At 43.0% G+C, this 16,085-nt stretch overlaps 1 protein-coding gene across 1 annotated transcript in view; it reads left to right on the top strand.

Moving 5' to 3' along the window:
• PBLD (phenazine biosynthesis like protein domain containing) overlaps positions 1–16,085 on the top strand; it is a 51,966-nt gene that overhangs the window by 14,943 nt on the left and 20,938 nt on the right. Inside the window, exon 4 of the mRNA XM_033942268.1 lies at positions 6,032–6,141. Within this exon, the coding sequence (XP_033798159.1) occupies positions 6,032–6,141 (110 nt within the window). The remainder of the gene's footprint in view (positions 1–6,031; positions 6,142–16,085) is intronic.

Below are 16,085 nucleotides of genomic sequence, written 5' to 3'. Positions count from 1 at the left end.
CCAATAAATAAATAAAGTGCAGAACCATAAAAAAATTAATAAAATCCTTAACAGCTCCTGCATGTTAAGCCCATATTTATCGTGGAAAATCCTCACATTAGTATACACTAAGCACAGATTTTACCATGGCTTTGTTAAAGAATCCTTAAATGTGTAAATGCTTCCTTTTACACATATTGTAGAATTCTGTAAATAGCACTTAAAATTGTTCACACAAATTTGGGCACACACCCAATTTGTGCATGCAATTTTATTATGTAACAAGCCTTTTAGCACCAATTCAAATTCTACTGCCTGATATTCAAAGCATTACACGGCTCTTCCCCCTCCTATCTAAACAACCGCTTAAACCAAATCTCCACCTCAAGACACAGAAGAACCTCGAACCCTTTCGCCTTCCCTCCACTCAAAGGCACACATCGCAAGAAAATGTTTGACAACCTTCTGGCAACACAAGCAGCAAAAATCAACCATTCCATCTCCAATCTTATGACAATATCAGACAACCTCAAAACATTCAGAAAAGAAATCAAAACCCTGCTTTTCAAAAAATTCATCCAAATATCTTAACCCCTCCTCTTTTACCTCCAGAAGATTCACCTACCTTCAGATAACCTTCCCCCAAATTACCCACCTTAACACCTTCCAATTAAACAAATACCATCAATAGATTGTAACCTACCCTCTCTAACTGCATTCCATATGTATTTTTCATACAGTTCTTCACTGTCAGTTTAATTTCCATCCTATAAGTTCACATAGAATTTTTCTTTTTTCAACCATCTTTATTTTCTCTTCTTTATTAATTTCCAGGTACTTTAGTTAGATTGTGAGCCTTCGGGACAGTAAGGGAATTTTTAAGTACCTTCTTACTTCTCATTTATAATCTTAATGTATATTTTCTTCAAACCGCTTAGAACCTAACGGATGTAGCGGTATATAAGAAATAAATTACATTACATTACATTACAATAATTGGGAGCCAATATGTATTGCGGTTAATTGGATTTGTGTGCATATTGCTAAGTGCTATTCAATAAAGATGCATGCACAAATCCTTTAGCATACAACTGAAAAGGGGGTGTGACCTTAGATGGAGCAGGGGCTTTCAGTTAAGATGTGTGCTCTATTATAAAATCTGAGTATCCATGCCAAATTATGCATGGGGACTTATATACCAGGGTTAGTTGGTATAAATCATCGCACCTAAAAGTTGGGTGTGGATCCTGGCACTATGTGCTATTCCAGTGCAATAGGGATGGTATGCTGAACCGTAGGGTTGTCCATTTGAGCTCAAGAGCATACTGCAAAAGATGTCAATCACAGTTTTTGAACCCCTCCTTCTCCACGGTCTCTGCTTCCCCCTTCAGTTCATGCTTCTGCTGGTGAGCATGAAGGTGTCCTTCTGATCTTCTACTGTATTTCTTTGTTTTGTGTTTTTGAAAGATTGCTCATGGTTTTTATGCAGCTCAAAGATAGCTGTGCCTGCTCATAGAAGAGCAGACTTTAGTCTACAGCTGGCAGGTGTATGTATCCTTTGGGGACCTGTGCAGCCAGCTTGCTGAAGATTGGGTTCAGCCGAGAGAGATCTTGCCTCACAAATTTGTTTGACTTCTTTGAAGGTGTGGATAAAGGTGAGCCGGTTGATATAGTGTGTCTAGATTTTCAGAAAGCTTATGATAAAGTTCCTCATGAGAGGCTCCTGAGAAAATTAAAGTGCCACGGGATAGGTGGCAAAGTTCAGTTGCGGATTAGGAATTGGTTATCGGATAGAAAACAGAGGGTAGGGTTAAATGGTCATTTTTCTCAATGGAGGAGAGTAAACAGTGGAGTGCTGCAGGGATCTGTGGGACTGGTGCTATTTAATTTATTTTTAAATAATCTGTAAATTGGAATGACGAGTGAGGTGATTAAATTTGCAGATGACACTAAACTGTTCAAAGTTGTTAAAACGCTTGCAGATTGTGAAAAATTGCAGGCGGTCCTTAGGAAATTGGAAGACTGGGCATCCAAATGGCAGATGAAATTTAATGTGGACAAATGCAAAGTAATGCACATTGGGAAGAATAACCTGAATCACAGTTACCAGATGCTAGGATCCACTTTGGGGGATTAGTGCCCAAGAAAAGGATCTGGGTGTCATCGTAGACAATATGATTAAATCTACCGCCCAATGTGCGGCGGTGGAGAAAAAAGCAAATAGGATGCTAGGAATTATTAAAACAAGGGATGGTTAACAAGACTAAGAATGCTCTAATGCCCCTGTATCGCTCCATGTTGCAACCTCATCTGGAGTATTGTCTTCAATTCTGGTCTCTTTATCTCAAGAAAGATATAGCAGTGCTAGAAAAGGTTCAAAGAAGAGTGACCAAGATGGTAAAGAGGATGGAACTCCTCTCATATGAGGAAAGACTAAAACAGTTAAATCTCTTCAGCTTGGAAAAAAGACGGCTGCGGGGAGATATGATTGAAGTCTACAAAATCCTGAGTGGAGTAGAATGGGTATAAGTGGATCGATTTTTCACTCCGTCAAAAATTACAAAGACTAGGGGACAGTTGATGAAGTTACAGGGAAATACTTTTAAAACCAATTGGAGGAAATTTTTTTTCACTCGGAGAATAGTTAAGCTCTGGAATGTGTTGTGGTAAGAGTGGATAGCATAGCTTGTTTTAAGAAAGGTTTGGACAAGTTCCTGGAGGAAAAGTCCATAGTCTATTATTGAGAGAGACATGGGGGAAACCACTGCTTGCCCTGGATCGGTAGCATGGAATATTGCTACTCCTTGGGTTTTGGCCAGGTACTGGTGACCTGGAATGACCACCGTGGGCACAGGCTACTGGGCTTGATGGACTATTGGTCTGACCCAGTGAGGCTATTCTTATGTTCTCAGGGTCTCGAGCCCTCAGTACTTGCTCACTTCCTTGACTTGGTCAGAAGCTTGAATGCAGGCTGTTAGGCATCAATAGTGTTCTTCAAGGCTCTTGACAAAGTATTCAAAGGCAAGGACATAAAGTTCCAAATGAAGATCAGACTTGTCCACGCACTTATTTTCACAGTGGTCAGTTATGGATGTGAAAGCTGGACACTTCCTAAACAATATCATACAACAAAACTGAAAAGGAAGAACTAATAAAGTCAACTTCACTTAAATATATAAACTTTCAACCTGAGAGGTGCTCAGAACCTTGAAAAACAAGGTGGAATAAATGCTCTCCAATGCTTGTAATAACACATGTTGAATACCTGCCATAATTTCCATGGTGGGGTCACTCAATAAAGGTTCATAAAAATTTGTGTCATCCAACTGGCGTCTAGCTTCACTCACATAAGCTTCAGTATTCATCACCACTATTAGAGAATGACACGGTGAAAAAATTGGTCCCCGTCACCGCCTCGTCCCCGTCTCACCATCCCCGTCACCGCCCCGTCCCCGTCACCGCCCCGTCCCCGTCTCACTATCCTCTTCACCGCCCCGTCACCGCCACTGCCACCCCATTCACCGCCCCGTCACCGCCACTGCAATCCCATTCACTTTTCTTTATTTACGTATAAAGGAAACATTCTTTAAAACTTTAAAACTTAGTTAAATATTAGTTAATAACTATACAAAAACAAAACAAAAATTAATTAATAAAAATTCTCAAAACTGACACATTTTGATCACTAAATTTAAAATAGTTATTTTTCATACAGTTTTTCAATCACTAATCTTCCACCACCCCTGGGGCTAGCAATGCAAAAACAAACACGACATGTACTTTAAATGCTGCCGTGATTAGCATAGTGACCGCGGCTACGGCTGCAAGTCTCCCCTCCCCCCAGCGATCACGGCAGGAGGGCACCCAACCCCTCCTGTAGACCCCCCCAACGGCCCTCCCGACAATCGCAGCAGAAGGGTACCCAACCCCTCCTGCCGGTCCTCCCAATGGCCTCCCCTAAGATCGCCGGCAGGAGGGTACCCAACCCCTCCTGCTGGACCCCCCCCAACGAACCCTCCCACCCCGGAACCCCCTTAGTCTTACTTTCCAAGTTGGACCGGACGGCTCCTCACACGTATGGCCAGCAGGCTTGCCTCCGTCCAAATGAGGCGGGCCCGCCCCTACCCTGCCCAACCCACAGGATCCTAGGGCCTGATTGGTCTAGGCACCTAAAGCCACTCCCGCTATAGGAGGGGCCTTAGGTGCTTGGGCCAATCAGGCCCTAGGATCCTGTGGGTTAGGCAGGGGAGGGGAGGGGCGGGCCTGCCTCATTTGGACGGAGGCAGGCCTGCTGGCCAGACGAGCGAGGAGCTGTCCGGTCCAACTTGGAAAGTAAGACTAAGGGGGTTCCGGGGTGGGAGGGTTCGTTGGGGGGGGTCCAGCAGGAGGGGTTGGGTACCCTCCTGCCGGCGATCTTAGGGGAGGCCATTGGGAGGCAGGGGAGGGGAGGGGCGGGCCCGCCTCATTTGGACGGAGGCAGGCCTGCTGGCCAGACGAGCGAGGAGCTGTCCGGTCCAACTTGGAAAGTAAGACTAAGGGGGTTCCGGGGTGGGAGGGTTCGTTGGGGGGGGGGTCCAGCAGGAGGGGTTGGGTACCCTCCTGCCGGCGATCTTAGGGGAGGCCATTGGGAGGACCGGCAGGAGGGGTTGGGTACCCTTCTGCTGCGATTGGCAGGAAGGGTTGATCTGACAAATGAGGAGCACGGTGAAACACAGGTAAATAGCGGTTCCTAGAAGGGGGTACATTGGCCCGCGGGGACAAACCTGTTCACCGTTTCCGCGGTCGGTGAATGGCCTTGTCCCCGTCACTGCAGCGACTGCTAGTTTTCTTCCCCGTTTTCGGCGGTGACCCGCGGCTTAAATGCGGTGGCCGCGGGTAAACCGTCACCGTGTCATTCTCTAACCACTATGCCTCCACCCTTGTCTGCTGAACGTATCACTATACTGGTGTCTTGAGCCAACTCCCGAATAGTTTGAAAATGGGTAGCAGAAATGTTACGTTGTATACAAGCGGGTCTACTTTCCAAGGTGTTAATATCACGATCCACCAGATTATAAAAAACTTGTAAATGGGGGTCCAATGCCCCTGGAGGATTCCAAGTAGATGGTCTATGGAGTTCATGCGGATCCCGTATTGGTTGTTCTTGGTCTTGAAAAAATAAAGCTAGATTACATTTTCTGACCAGCTTGTATAAACTTATTCTGGTGTCTAAAGGATTATAATTTGTAAAAGGAACATAGGACAACCCCTTAGACAAGATAGATACCTCCCTATCAGACAAGGGTCTATGAGATAAATTGAAAACATTAGTATTCACTGTCATGGTCTCTGGGGACGTCTCCCCTTGGTGGTCCGCGTTCCTCCTCCTCGAGTGGAGGCTGACCCTTGAAAATTTACTGCTGTGGACCTGGTAGTACTTGGAGCTGATGTAGAAGCGCTGCTTGAATCGGGATCCTCACTTCCCGAGCTACTAGATGTTTGTGCGTACGGGGCCCTCTTAGGCTGACGAAGCCGCCTATTGCGGTCCATCCACGGATATACAAATCCTCTAATGTAATCCCCTTCATCTCTCTTGAATTTTCCAATTTTAGTTTTTCTAATGTCCATCCTGAAATCATCCATTTGCTTTTTAAGGTTATCCATTTTCATAGAGAGGTCCTCTACCTTCCTGTGTCAACATGCCCCTCTTCCTCCCTTCCATGCCCCAACATGCACCTCATCGTCCTTCCCTCCCTTTGTTGTATGTCCCAAATGTGTGCCTCCCTCCCACAGGTGTTTATCTCCTCTGGCCAGCTCCTTCCTTCCAGCTGCACTTTTCTTCACATAGTCACGAGCAGCAGCTCTTGCATGCTGTCCACGGCTAACCTAGAAGCCTTCCCTCTGACATCAGAGGGAAGGCTTCTGGGACAACTGCTGGCCGCGTGTAGGAATAGAAGTGTAAATTGAATTGAATGCCTCTTGGGACATATTAGTGATCCATAAATACTAATGTAATATTTTTTCAGTCTCTTCTTTTAGAAAGTGATATATGGTATTTCTTATGTTTCACCAGTGAACAGAAACCCATCTCTCACATTTGTAACACGAAGTGGAGAGTTATATACCAGACAGGCAGAGGATGGCATTGTGATAGATTTGCCGCTTTATTCAACCTATAAGCAGGTCAGACTTACAGAATTATGACAAATGATAAATTATTGGGCTCATGTACTAACCTACAGATGTTTTGTGCTTTTTGTTTTGCATATGTTTGCAATGTCACTTACTAAACTGCTGCACTACAAATTCATGCATAGCAACTCACTAGTGCCAAAAATGAGTAAAAATTAGACATAAAATACTTTTTTGCAAGAAAAATAACTGCCACTTTTGGAGATGTAGTTATTCTTATTAAAATCTTTCCAAATTAAAAACAAATCTAAATAGATAGACTTATATACCATCTTATGAAATTTAGAAGACCATGCTCCTGATATTTTATTGATTGATTGATTGGAATTTATTAACTGCCTTTGAATTCCAAGGACCCAAAGTCTGGAATGAACTCCCAAGCAGCTTACGATGATTTACCACACACTTCCAATTCAGGAAGGCACTGAAAACACATATATTCTCTTCACTGCACTGATCTGTTACAAGGTATTCATGTACATGTGGTATATACCTCTGCATCATTTCTAATATTATGTAAGCTGCAATAATTCCTAGTCGACATTTGTGGGATACAAAGAATCAGTATGGTATGGTATTATGCAGGCTGATTGACACCCATGTTGGACCCTAAGCCTTTATTGGGTGCCAGTGGCATCCCTTGTCCCCCCCCCCCCTTCAAAGAGAAGTGAGGAGCTGTGGGTTCCAGGTAATTGGGCTCTAACCCAGTCAGAGTAGCAGCCAGAAGATACAAGCAGTTCCATTTTATATCTATTTTAATGCTTGTCTGAGACAGTAAGTCACCACTTTCCAGCTTGTCTGAGGGCTGAGGGAGGCATATCATCAGTTGCAGGGTGGTTCTCAAGGATGTGCAGAACTATAGGGTGGACTTGACACTCAAAAAAACAGTTTGTAACACTGACATTGAGGCTGAAAGCAGCAGCAGCAGCAGCCTCAGCCTCATTCATGGCCTGTGCCTGCCATTCTCTCCTGTCTTAGGCTCCTACAGAGGAGGATGCCTACCCCAGGTTTCTGTTATTGGGAGTGGATTATGTAGTGGACACTTTATAATGACATCTTTTGAGTTATGAGTAAGGTCTCAGCCTTCTCCTATCTCAGCCTCTAAAGCCAGCCTCAGTTGGCTACCCTATATGAGTCAGATAATGTTTAGGAAGAGCCTGGACAAACTCATGGCCTACATGGCAGAGTGGCAGCTTGGGTCCCTCCCCAACAGTAGACTGTGAGTCCCTGGTGGGACTGGTCAGGGTTCATTTCAAAGCTCTCAATGTTTCTGCCAGAGCGCAACGGTATCTTCCACACGGAGAACATTTCCAGCTTCCCAACAATGTTTCAGATGCTCTCCATGCTTTGCTTCACATAAGTAATGGCTCCCAAGAAGTCCTAATGATTCTAGGAGGGAAGCCGATCTACCCCAGATAGGGGGATGGCTGTCAGCCCACTAGGAGGCCTAGGCTGGGATTTGCTCAGACCAGTGGACATTATTTGGGAGGGCTACAAGCTGGCATTTTTGTCCCCTCTACCAGATTTCTGTGGACTCTCCCAGCGGATGCCCAGAGAAAGCAGTAAAAGTTCGAGCGACAGTCATACAACAGGTGCCATCCGCAGACTCCATATACTTTATCATACCCAAAAAAGACTTGGAGGAATTGAGAACCATCCAGTCAATGTAGCTCTCAGGATGCCTTGATTCCGCATGGAAACATATCATTGCTTTAGTAGCACTGGGGGAGTTTTTGGCTTCTCTGAATATCACGGAGACCTATTTGCATATCACCATTTTTCCAGTGCACAGAAGATATCTGTGGTTAAACATGCTGAGGCGGCACGTCCAGTTCACAGCACACAGCACTTTTGGTTACTGCTCCGTGAGCCTTCACCAAGGTGATGGTAGTGGCAGCAGTGCATCTACACAGGGAAAGGGAGGTACAGGTTCATCCGTACCTAGATGATTGGCTAATCTGGGCACCATTCAGGAACATCTGCAAGTTGATAGTGGCTTGGGTTATCCAACTCTTGAAAGATCTGGGTTGGGTGTTCACTTCAGGAAGAGTCATCTAGTGCCAACACAATCCCTGGAGTCTCGAAGTCTGCTTTGAGATGGCGGAGACCTTGCTTTTCTTCCAGAGCCATACAAACCGAAAGTGTGATGTCGGATTCAGGAGATCTTTGCTATCAAGACTCTTACAGCTTACCTCTATCTGCAAGTGCTGGGGTCAATGGTGGCATCCATAGAGGTTGTTCTGTGGGTGAGAGCTCACCTTTGGCTTTTCCAGGATTCCTTACTGTCCTACTGGTCTCCACAGAACAGATGGCACTGTCCTGGATGCTCAAGGCACAATGCAGCAAGCAGTGATGGCTTAAACTAGAGTCCCTGGCAAAGGGTATACCCCTCCATATCTCTTCCGGGGTAATTTTGACAATGGATGCCAGCGTCTCTTTGGCTGGGGAGGGCATTGCAATGGCTGTCTGGTTCAGGGTCAGTGGTTGTCTTCCCAGTGGAAAAGGTCCATCAACAGACTGCAGCTGTACAAGATTTGGTTGACGCAGTGCCTAGCAATGGACCTGGAAGGCAAGGCTGTTAGTTTTCTCAGACAATGCCACGGACAAGGAGGCACCAGGAATACCTTGCTAATACAGGATGTCAGGCTTCTGTTCCATTGGGCAGAAGCCCACCTGCTAGAGCTATAAGTAGTGCATGTGGTGGGAGTGCACAACATGCAGGCCAACTACCTCACCAGACAGACACTGGATCTGGGGGAGTGGTCTGTATCCCAGAAGACATTCTTCATGATTGTATGATACTGGGGGGGTCCTGACGTTTGATCTGATGGCATCAGCAACTAATGAGAAAGCTCCTTGCTTCTTTAGCTGAAGATGTGAACCAGGAAGTGATGGTGTGGGTACTCTACTTCAGCCCTGGACTTGGATGGGACTGTTTATGATCGTCAGGATTATTCAGAGAATATTGGTTGGTGATTCTGTTTGCCCCAGACTGGCCACATCGTCCCTGGTAATGCAGATCTGGTCAGGCTTCAGATGGCTCAGTGATTCAAGCTTTTGCTGAATCCGGGTCTTCTCTCTCAGGGTCCAGTAGTCCTAGGAGATCTGGAATGCTTTGGTCTTACGACATGGCTCTTGAGCGCATGAGATTAGCATTGAAGGGGTATTCGGATGTAGTCATTGCCAGTCTAAGAGCCAAGGATCCTCTTTCAGTTATTGTAGTGTTTCTTCAGGACGGGCTAGCAAAAGGACTAGCAGTTGGTTCTCTTAAGGTTCAAGTAGCAGGCCTTTCATGTTTCAGAAGTTGTGTGGAGGATATTTCTCTAGCTTCTCACCCCAACGTCATTAGATTTTTGAAAGGAGCTATGAGGCTGAAGCCACTGGTGCAGAATGATGAAGAATCTTAACCTATATTCCTTCTGAAAGGCTCCTTATGAACCTTATGAGCAGGGGTGACAAATGTTGGTCCTCGAGGGCCGCAATCCAGTCAGGTTTTCAGGATTTCCTTACTGAATATGCATGAGATCTATTAGCATACAATGAAAGCAGTGCATGCAAAAAGATCTCATGCATATTCATTAGGGAAATCCTGAAAACCCGACTGGATTGTAGCCCTTGAGGACCAACATTTGACCCCTGCTTTAGAGGAAGCAATGCTCATGGATCTCATTATAAAGGCTGTATTTCTGGTGGATATTTCTTTAGTGAGAAAAGTGTCGGAGCTTCAAGCCCTGCCATGGAAAGAACCCTTTCTTTGATTTATTGAGGCAGGTATTTCACTGTTCATGGTGCCACCTTTTCTGCCAAAGGTTGTTTCCGCCTTTTATGTGAATAAGGAAGTTCGACTATCAGCTTTTCATTCAACAGGCTCAAAGAAAAGGAATAAGGTGTTGACCTTGCTGGATGTCTGCAGAGTTCTCATCCAATACCTGGAAGTGACGAATCCCTTTTATCTTTCGGATCATCTCTTTGTGTTGACTAACCCTAGCCATTTAGGGAAGCTGGCCTCTAAAGCTACTGTTGTGAGGTGAATTCAGGTGGCTATTTCCTTGGCATATATCAGATGTGGTAAGAAGCCTCCATTTTCTTTGTAAGCACACTCCTCTGGGAGGGTGCGGCTTGAGCAATGCCACCTGATGAGATTTGTAGGGTGGCCATGTGGTCCTTTCTTCATACCTTTACTAAGTTTTTTATAGAGTGGATGTGGCAGATTGTACGGATGCCACTTTAGGGGGTTTCTGTTTTGTCAGTAGGTTCCTTTATCTCACCCTGGACTCGAGGAGCTGCTTTGATACATCCCACTGGTCAAGACTCATATGACTTTTGACTAGAAGGGAAGATAAAGTACTTACCTCAACAGAAGGGAAGATTAGGTATATATCTCAATAATCTTCTTTCTAGTAGAAAGGCATACGAGTCTTGACATCCCTCCCTATCAAATTTTCATGTCGCCTGCTTATTGTCTCAGACATAGGTGCAATGGACCTATGCTTAATCTGCTGCTGCTCCAGAGTCCACAGAGTGTAGAATATCTTGGACAGCTCAACAAATTTTAGATGGACATCTTTACGGGGGGGGGGGGGAGGGGGGAGGGGGAGGCGGGGTGCTAAAGCCAAATAGGTAAAATTCTTCCTATTTTATTTTTTAAAAAACTACATTAAGTAACTGGCATAATTGGGTAAACCTTTCTGAGACTACCTATTGCTGTTTCCTACTCCCATAAGAACCCCTGGTATCTTCCTTATAGAGACTGAAACAGAAATGCTGAGTACTGGAGCGCAAATGGAAAAAATCTAAATCTCCTGCGGATAGACAGTCTTGGAGGGTCAGTATTAGGTTCTATAATACAGCATTAAAAAAACCTAGGAAAATTTTTTACAGTGATAAAATTATCAGATCCAATAATCAAAGCAGTACTCTGTTCAATATCTGGCGCACTTTAACTTCTAATAATGATTCAATTATACATTCTTCCTCTCCAGCAGCGGACGATCTAACAAAATTTTTTAATGAAAAGGTCACTTCTATAAGAAACTCTTTTCCTTCATTAATCTCTTACAATTCTTTGGTGACCACCGACACTAATCTTATCCCAGTAGACAGAACCTGGACAGTCTTTGAGTATGTATCTGAGGCTCAGGTTTCAAAACTGTGCCACAAACTAAGATCCTGTAAATGTGCCTTAGATCAGTTTCCTTCATATCTATATGAGAAAATTCCCACTCAGGCTATTTCATCTCTTACCAGACTTATAAATTTTGCCTTACTATCAGGTTTATTTACTGCAGAGATGGGCCACATTGCTCTGACCCCACTACTGAAAAAAACTGATCTAGACCCATCCTCACCATCCAGTTATTGACCCATAGCGAATATTCCTCTCCTGACCAAAAGTCTATCATATCTGCTCAGCTGTCGTCATACTTAGAGAGATTCTCCATTCTTCTACCTTGCCAATATGGTTTCAGACCCAGCTTCAGTACCGAATCTCTATTGGTCTCACTAATTTCAAAGGTTCAGCAATTACATTCATATAATAAGTTTGCAATCCTATTACAATTTGATCTATCTGCGGCCTTTGATGTCATTCACCAGGATATCTTGATCTACCAACTTTCTGAGATTAGGCATTGATTCTACAGTCTTAGACTGGTTCTCAAAATTCCTACGATCTCGCTCATATACTAATATGAATGGCACCATGTCATTTTCTTGGAAGCCTCTATGCTGAGTCCCACAGGGATCACCTCTATCCCCTATCCCAGAGATAGGCAATTCCAGTCCTCGAGAGCCACAGGCAGGTCAGGATTTCAGGATATCCACAATGAATATGTATGAGATGGATTTGCATGCACTGCCTCCTTGAGATGCAAATCTATTTCATGCATATTTATTGTGGATATCCTGAAAACCTGACCTGCCTGTGGCTCTCGAGGACCAGAATTGCCTACCCATGCCCTATCCTCTTCAACATCTATATGTCTACTTTAAAACTTTTCCATCTATCCCTCTTTGAAGCATTATACACATATGCAGATGACATCTTGGTCCTTCTTGAGATAGATTTGAATCTCACAAACCTCACTGAAAATATAATAGCATGCATAATGAAACTTCAATCTTGGGCCCTTACTGTGCAAATGAAGCTGAATGAGTCCAAAACCAAACTACTGTGGCTTGGCCCTAAACTAGATCAACCTACTTTATTTCATTGCCATCTGGATCTTCTCAAGTAAAGTTCTGGGCATCATTAGACTCAACACTTTCATTCAATGACCATCTTAATTCTCAGGTTAAAAAAAAATGCTTCTTTAGTCTCCATATGCTGAGGAAAGTGAAATCCTGCTTCCACCAACAACATTTTGCTGTCCTCATACAATCAATCATTCTTTTGAGGTTGGATTATTGTAATTCGGTCTATCTAAGTCTAACCAAGAAAAGTCTTTAAAGACTTCAACAGATCTAGAATACTGCAGCTATGTTGATCTTTGCAAAAAGCAAATATGATCATGTTTCCCTGCTTTTGTTAAAACTTCGCTTGCTCCCAGAAATCTCTAGGGTTTACTTTAAATGTGCCTGCCTAACATTTAAGATCTTGCATGGCACTCTTCCCCCTTTAATTCCTCTATTCTGGAACTCTGTGAGACCTGATATTACGAGATCTATCCAAAAGCTTAAATTATCTTTCCCCTCATTAAAAGGCGTTATCTATATCAGAAAATTAGGGAAATCTCTCTACTTTAAAATTACTGAGCTTTGGAATAACTTTCCTGTCCAGCTGTGTAATTTGGACTCTTTTCAATTATTTCAAAAACATCTGAAAACGTGGCTATTTTCAAAAATGTAATTTCCGTTGCTCTCTATATAACCACTAATTCTTAATATATTTTCCTTTCTTAAACTCATGTAAACCGTGTCGAGCTCTATCCTTATAGAGAAGATGCGGTATATAAGCTTAAGGTTTAGTTTAAGAGAGGTCCTATTTGCCCAATTTGGGTGTATGGTTGTTATTTCAGTGTTGGTACCTGTTGTACTGTGGATGGTTTTGTTATATGTTTATTTTTTCTAATCGGTTTTCTTTATGGTCAGAGCAAATTTGGGCTGGATGGGGAGTTCCCCATACCCTTCCTCTTTCTTTCTGTGTATTGCTTTCTCAACTTCTTTGGTAGGAACTGAGGAGCATAGAGTAATATCAGAGGAGGAGGAGCTGAAAAATGCAGATGATGCCTTCTACACAAACTCGTGTAGGAGTATACAACCCACTGGTCAAACCTCATTTGCCTTTTACTAGAAAGATAATTATTGGGGGACGGGGCTTGTCCGACATGGCGACCAGACGCGCTAACTGAGTGCTCTCCGAGGCGGCAGGCTACTTACAGTGACAACATTCCTCTCAGTGATCTAAATCATTGCAATCTAATTTCGGAGTGTCTTCTCACTTTTACAACTTTACCATGTCACTCCCCAAAAGCAGCAAAGGAGAGCAATCACCGACTGCAACCCCCAGTGGCAAAAGGCCTAAACATGAGGCTCCTTCGCCTGAAAAACAACCATCGAAAACAGTGGATTCACAACTAGAATTACTCCTTACTGAGATGCGTGCCTTTAAAAATATGACAAAACAGGTGGAAGAATCACAATTAATTCAGGTGGAAATTGAAGCCCTAAACTCGCAATTCACCGACGCTAGGCAAGATTAGATGCGCTGGAATCTTTTCAAGCAGCACATGTTCAAAATGTCTCCCTTATCCCTAAGCACGACCGGGATATTACAGCTTTAAAAGCGGATCTGGAAGACCTCTCGAACCGGAGCCGTCGGAACAATGTAAGAATCTTGGGAATTCCGGAATCAGCCAAGGGAACGGATGCACGGGCATTTCTAACATCTTTGCTTCCTTCCTTGCTGGATCTAAAATTTGACATACCATTAGAACTGGAGAGGGCGCATCGTGTTCCATCGCGTATAAATCCTGCTCAAAAAGCGCCTCGTCCCATCGTAGCGAAAGTACTGAGATACCAACATGCGCTACAGATTCTCTTAGCTGGCAAAGAGAAGAAGCAGATTCTTTACCAGGGGAAAAAAATTCTCCTGGTACCAGATTTGGCGAAATCCACAGCGGCCCGAAGAAAAGCTTTTCTGCAGCAGAGACAAGATCTGAAGGACATTGGTGCCCGATTTGGCCTACTTTATCCGGCCAAAATGCTGGTCACACATCATAATAAAACTTCCACCTATTTAGATCCGGTTGAGTTACAGAAATACATTGATTCTATTAAGATGCAATGAGTTTATTTTGGTGATTATTGTTCACCTGTATGCTTTTGCTGTGATGTGAATGTTTTCTTGATATCATTATGTTTTACTTCCATGTTTCCTGCCGCTCTTGGAGAGCTCGGTTGGGGGCGCTCTTCGACCTCTATAGGTTTCCAGCCCACCCGGTTTCACTTTAACTGGTTTCAAATGTCATCTTTCTGGCACTGTTTGCCTTGTTTTGAGATGACATTTTGGTTATTATATCAGTTCCAAAGGTCAATATGTTTCTCAATTCTTTTAGCATATCTGTGCTTCTATAATGATAATTTGTTTTTTCTACTTGATCTACTGTATGTTGTTTCCCTGATGTTCCATGACTAACTTACATATTCTCTCCTTTAACGTCAATGGTTTGAATCATTGCATCAAACGCAAAAAGGTGACCAATTATCTGCGTTCACTCAAGCCAGATATTATTATGTTCCAGGAAACACATCTCTCACATGCTGATAGCGCAAAAACTATGATTCCTGGTTATTATACACCCTTTTTTTCTCCTGCATTGAGGAAAAAAAACGGGGTCTCGTTATACTTTAAATCATCTCTCCAGTACTCCATTATTGCTACTGAATCTGATTCAGAAGGTAGATGGTGTTTAGTTTATATGACTCTACATAATAGACCTATATTATTCTTAAATATATATGCCCCTGTGTCTGACATTCCTGATTTCTACCGCTCCTTGCAAAACATTCTGTTGAAATATCCGAATGCTCCAATTGTTATAGGGGGAGATCATAATCAACCTCTTGATCTTCTTTTAGATAGAACATCCAAATGCAGACCGGCCAAGTCCAAGACTCTAGTAGAAATTAAAACCCTTATTAAAAATTTTAACCTTATTGATCCCTGGAGAACCTTACATCCAAAAGAACGTGAATATACACACTTTTCCGCCCCTCACAATACTTATGCCAGATTAGATTATTTTTTAATATCCTCTTCTTTCTCAACAAACATCTCCAAAGCTATTAACCATTCTATAATAATTTCCAATCATGCTCCAATTTCGCTTTTTCTCTCAATCTCCTCGTTTCCATGTATCAAGCGTAACTGGAGACTTAACAATATTGTTTTATCTGATTATTCAATTGTTACTAAATTAAAAGAATTCACTAATAACTTCTTTATCACCAATTCGGATCCTTCCATGTCACAAGCCACTATTTGGGAATCTTACAAAGCCACAGTACGGGGTGAACTCATTAGCCTTATGGCTTGGAAACGTAAACAATCCAATATCCAATTGAATTCCCTCGAATCTGATATATCAAGTCTTGAATCCCAATTTTTTTCTGATCCTTCTGACATGATTTCGCATGCCCAACTAATGTGAAAAAGAACTATGAATATAATAATATAGCGTCTGCCTTAGCAAACAATGATATTTTCATTTTAAAATCTGGGCATTATATTGGAGGCAACAAGATGGGTAAGGCCCTAGCTCGTTATTTGAAAAAGAAAAATGAGACTCATCACATCTCCTCTATCACTAATTCCCACAATCAATCAATTACTGATTCACTGGGTATTAGTATGGAGTTTGAAAAATTTTACTCCGAATTATTCCAATCAGAATCGGAATCTTCACATGAAGAAATAACAAATTACTTAAATACAA

The sequence above is a fragment of the Geotrypetes seraphini genome, chromosome 4, assembly GCF_902459505.1.
Source record: "Geotrypetes seraphini chromosome 4, aGeoSer1.1, whole genome shotgun sequence".
In the NCBI taxonomy this organism is placed as follows: Eukaryota; Metazoa; Chordata; class Amphibia; order Gymnophiona; family Dermophiidae; genus Geotrypetes; species Geotrypetes seraphini.
Note: the sequence above shows the minus strand (reverse complement) of the source record. Positions and strands in the feature narration are given on the sequence as shown.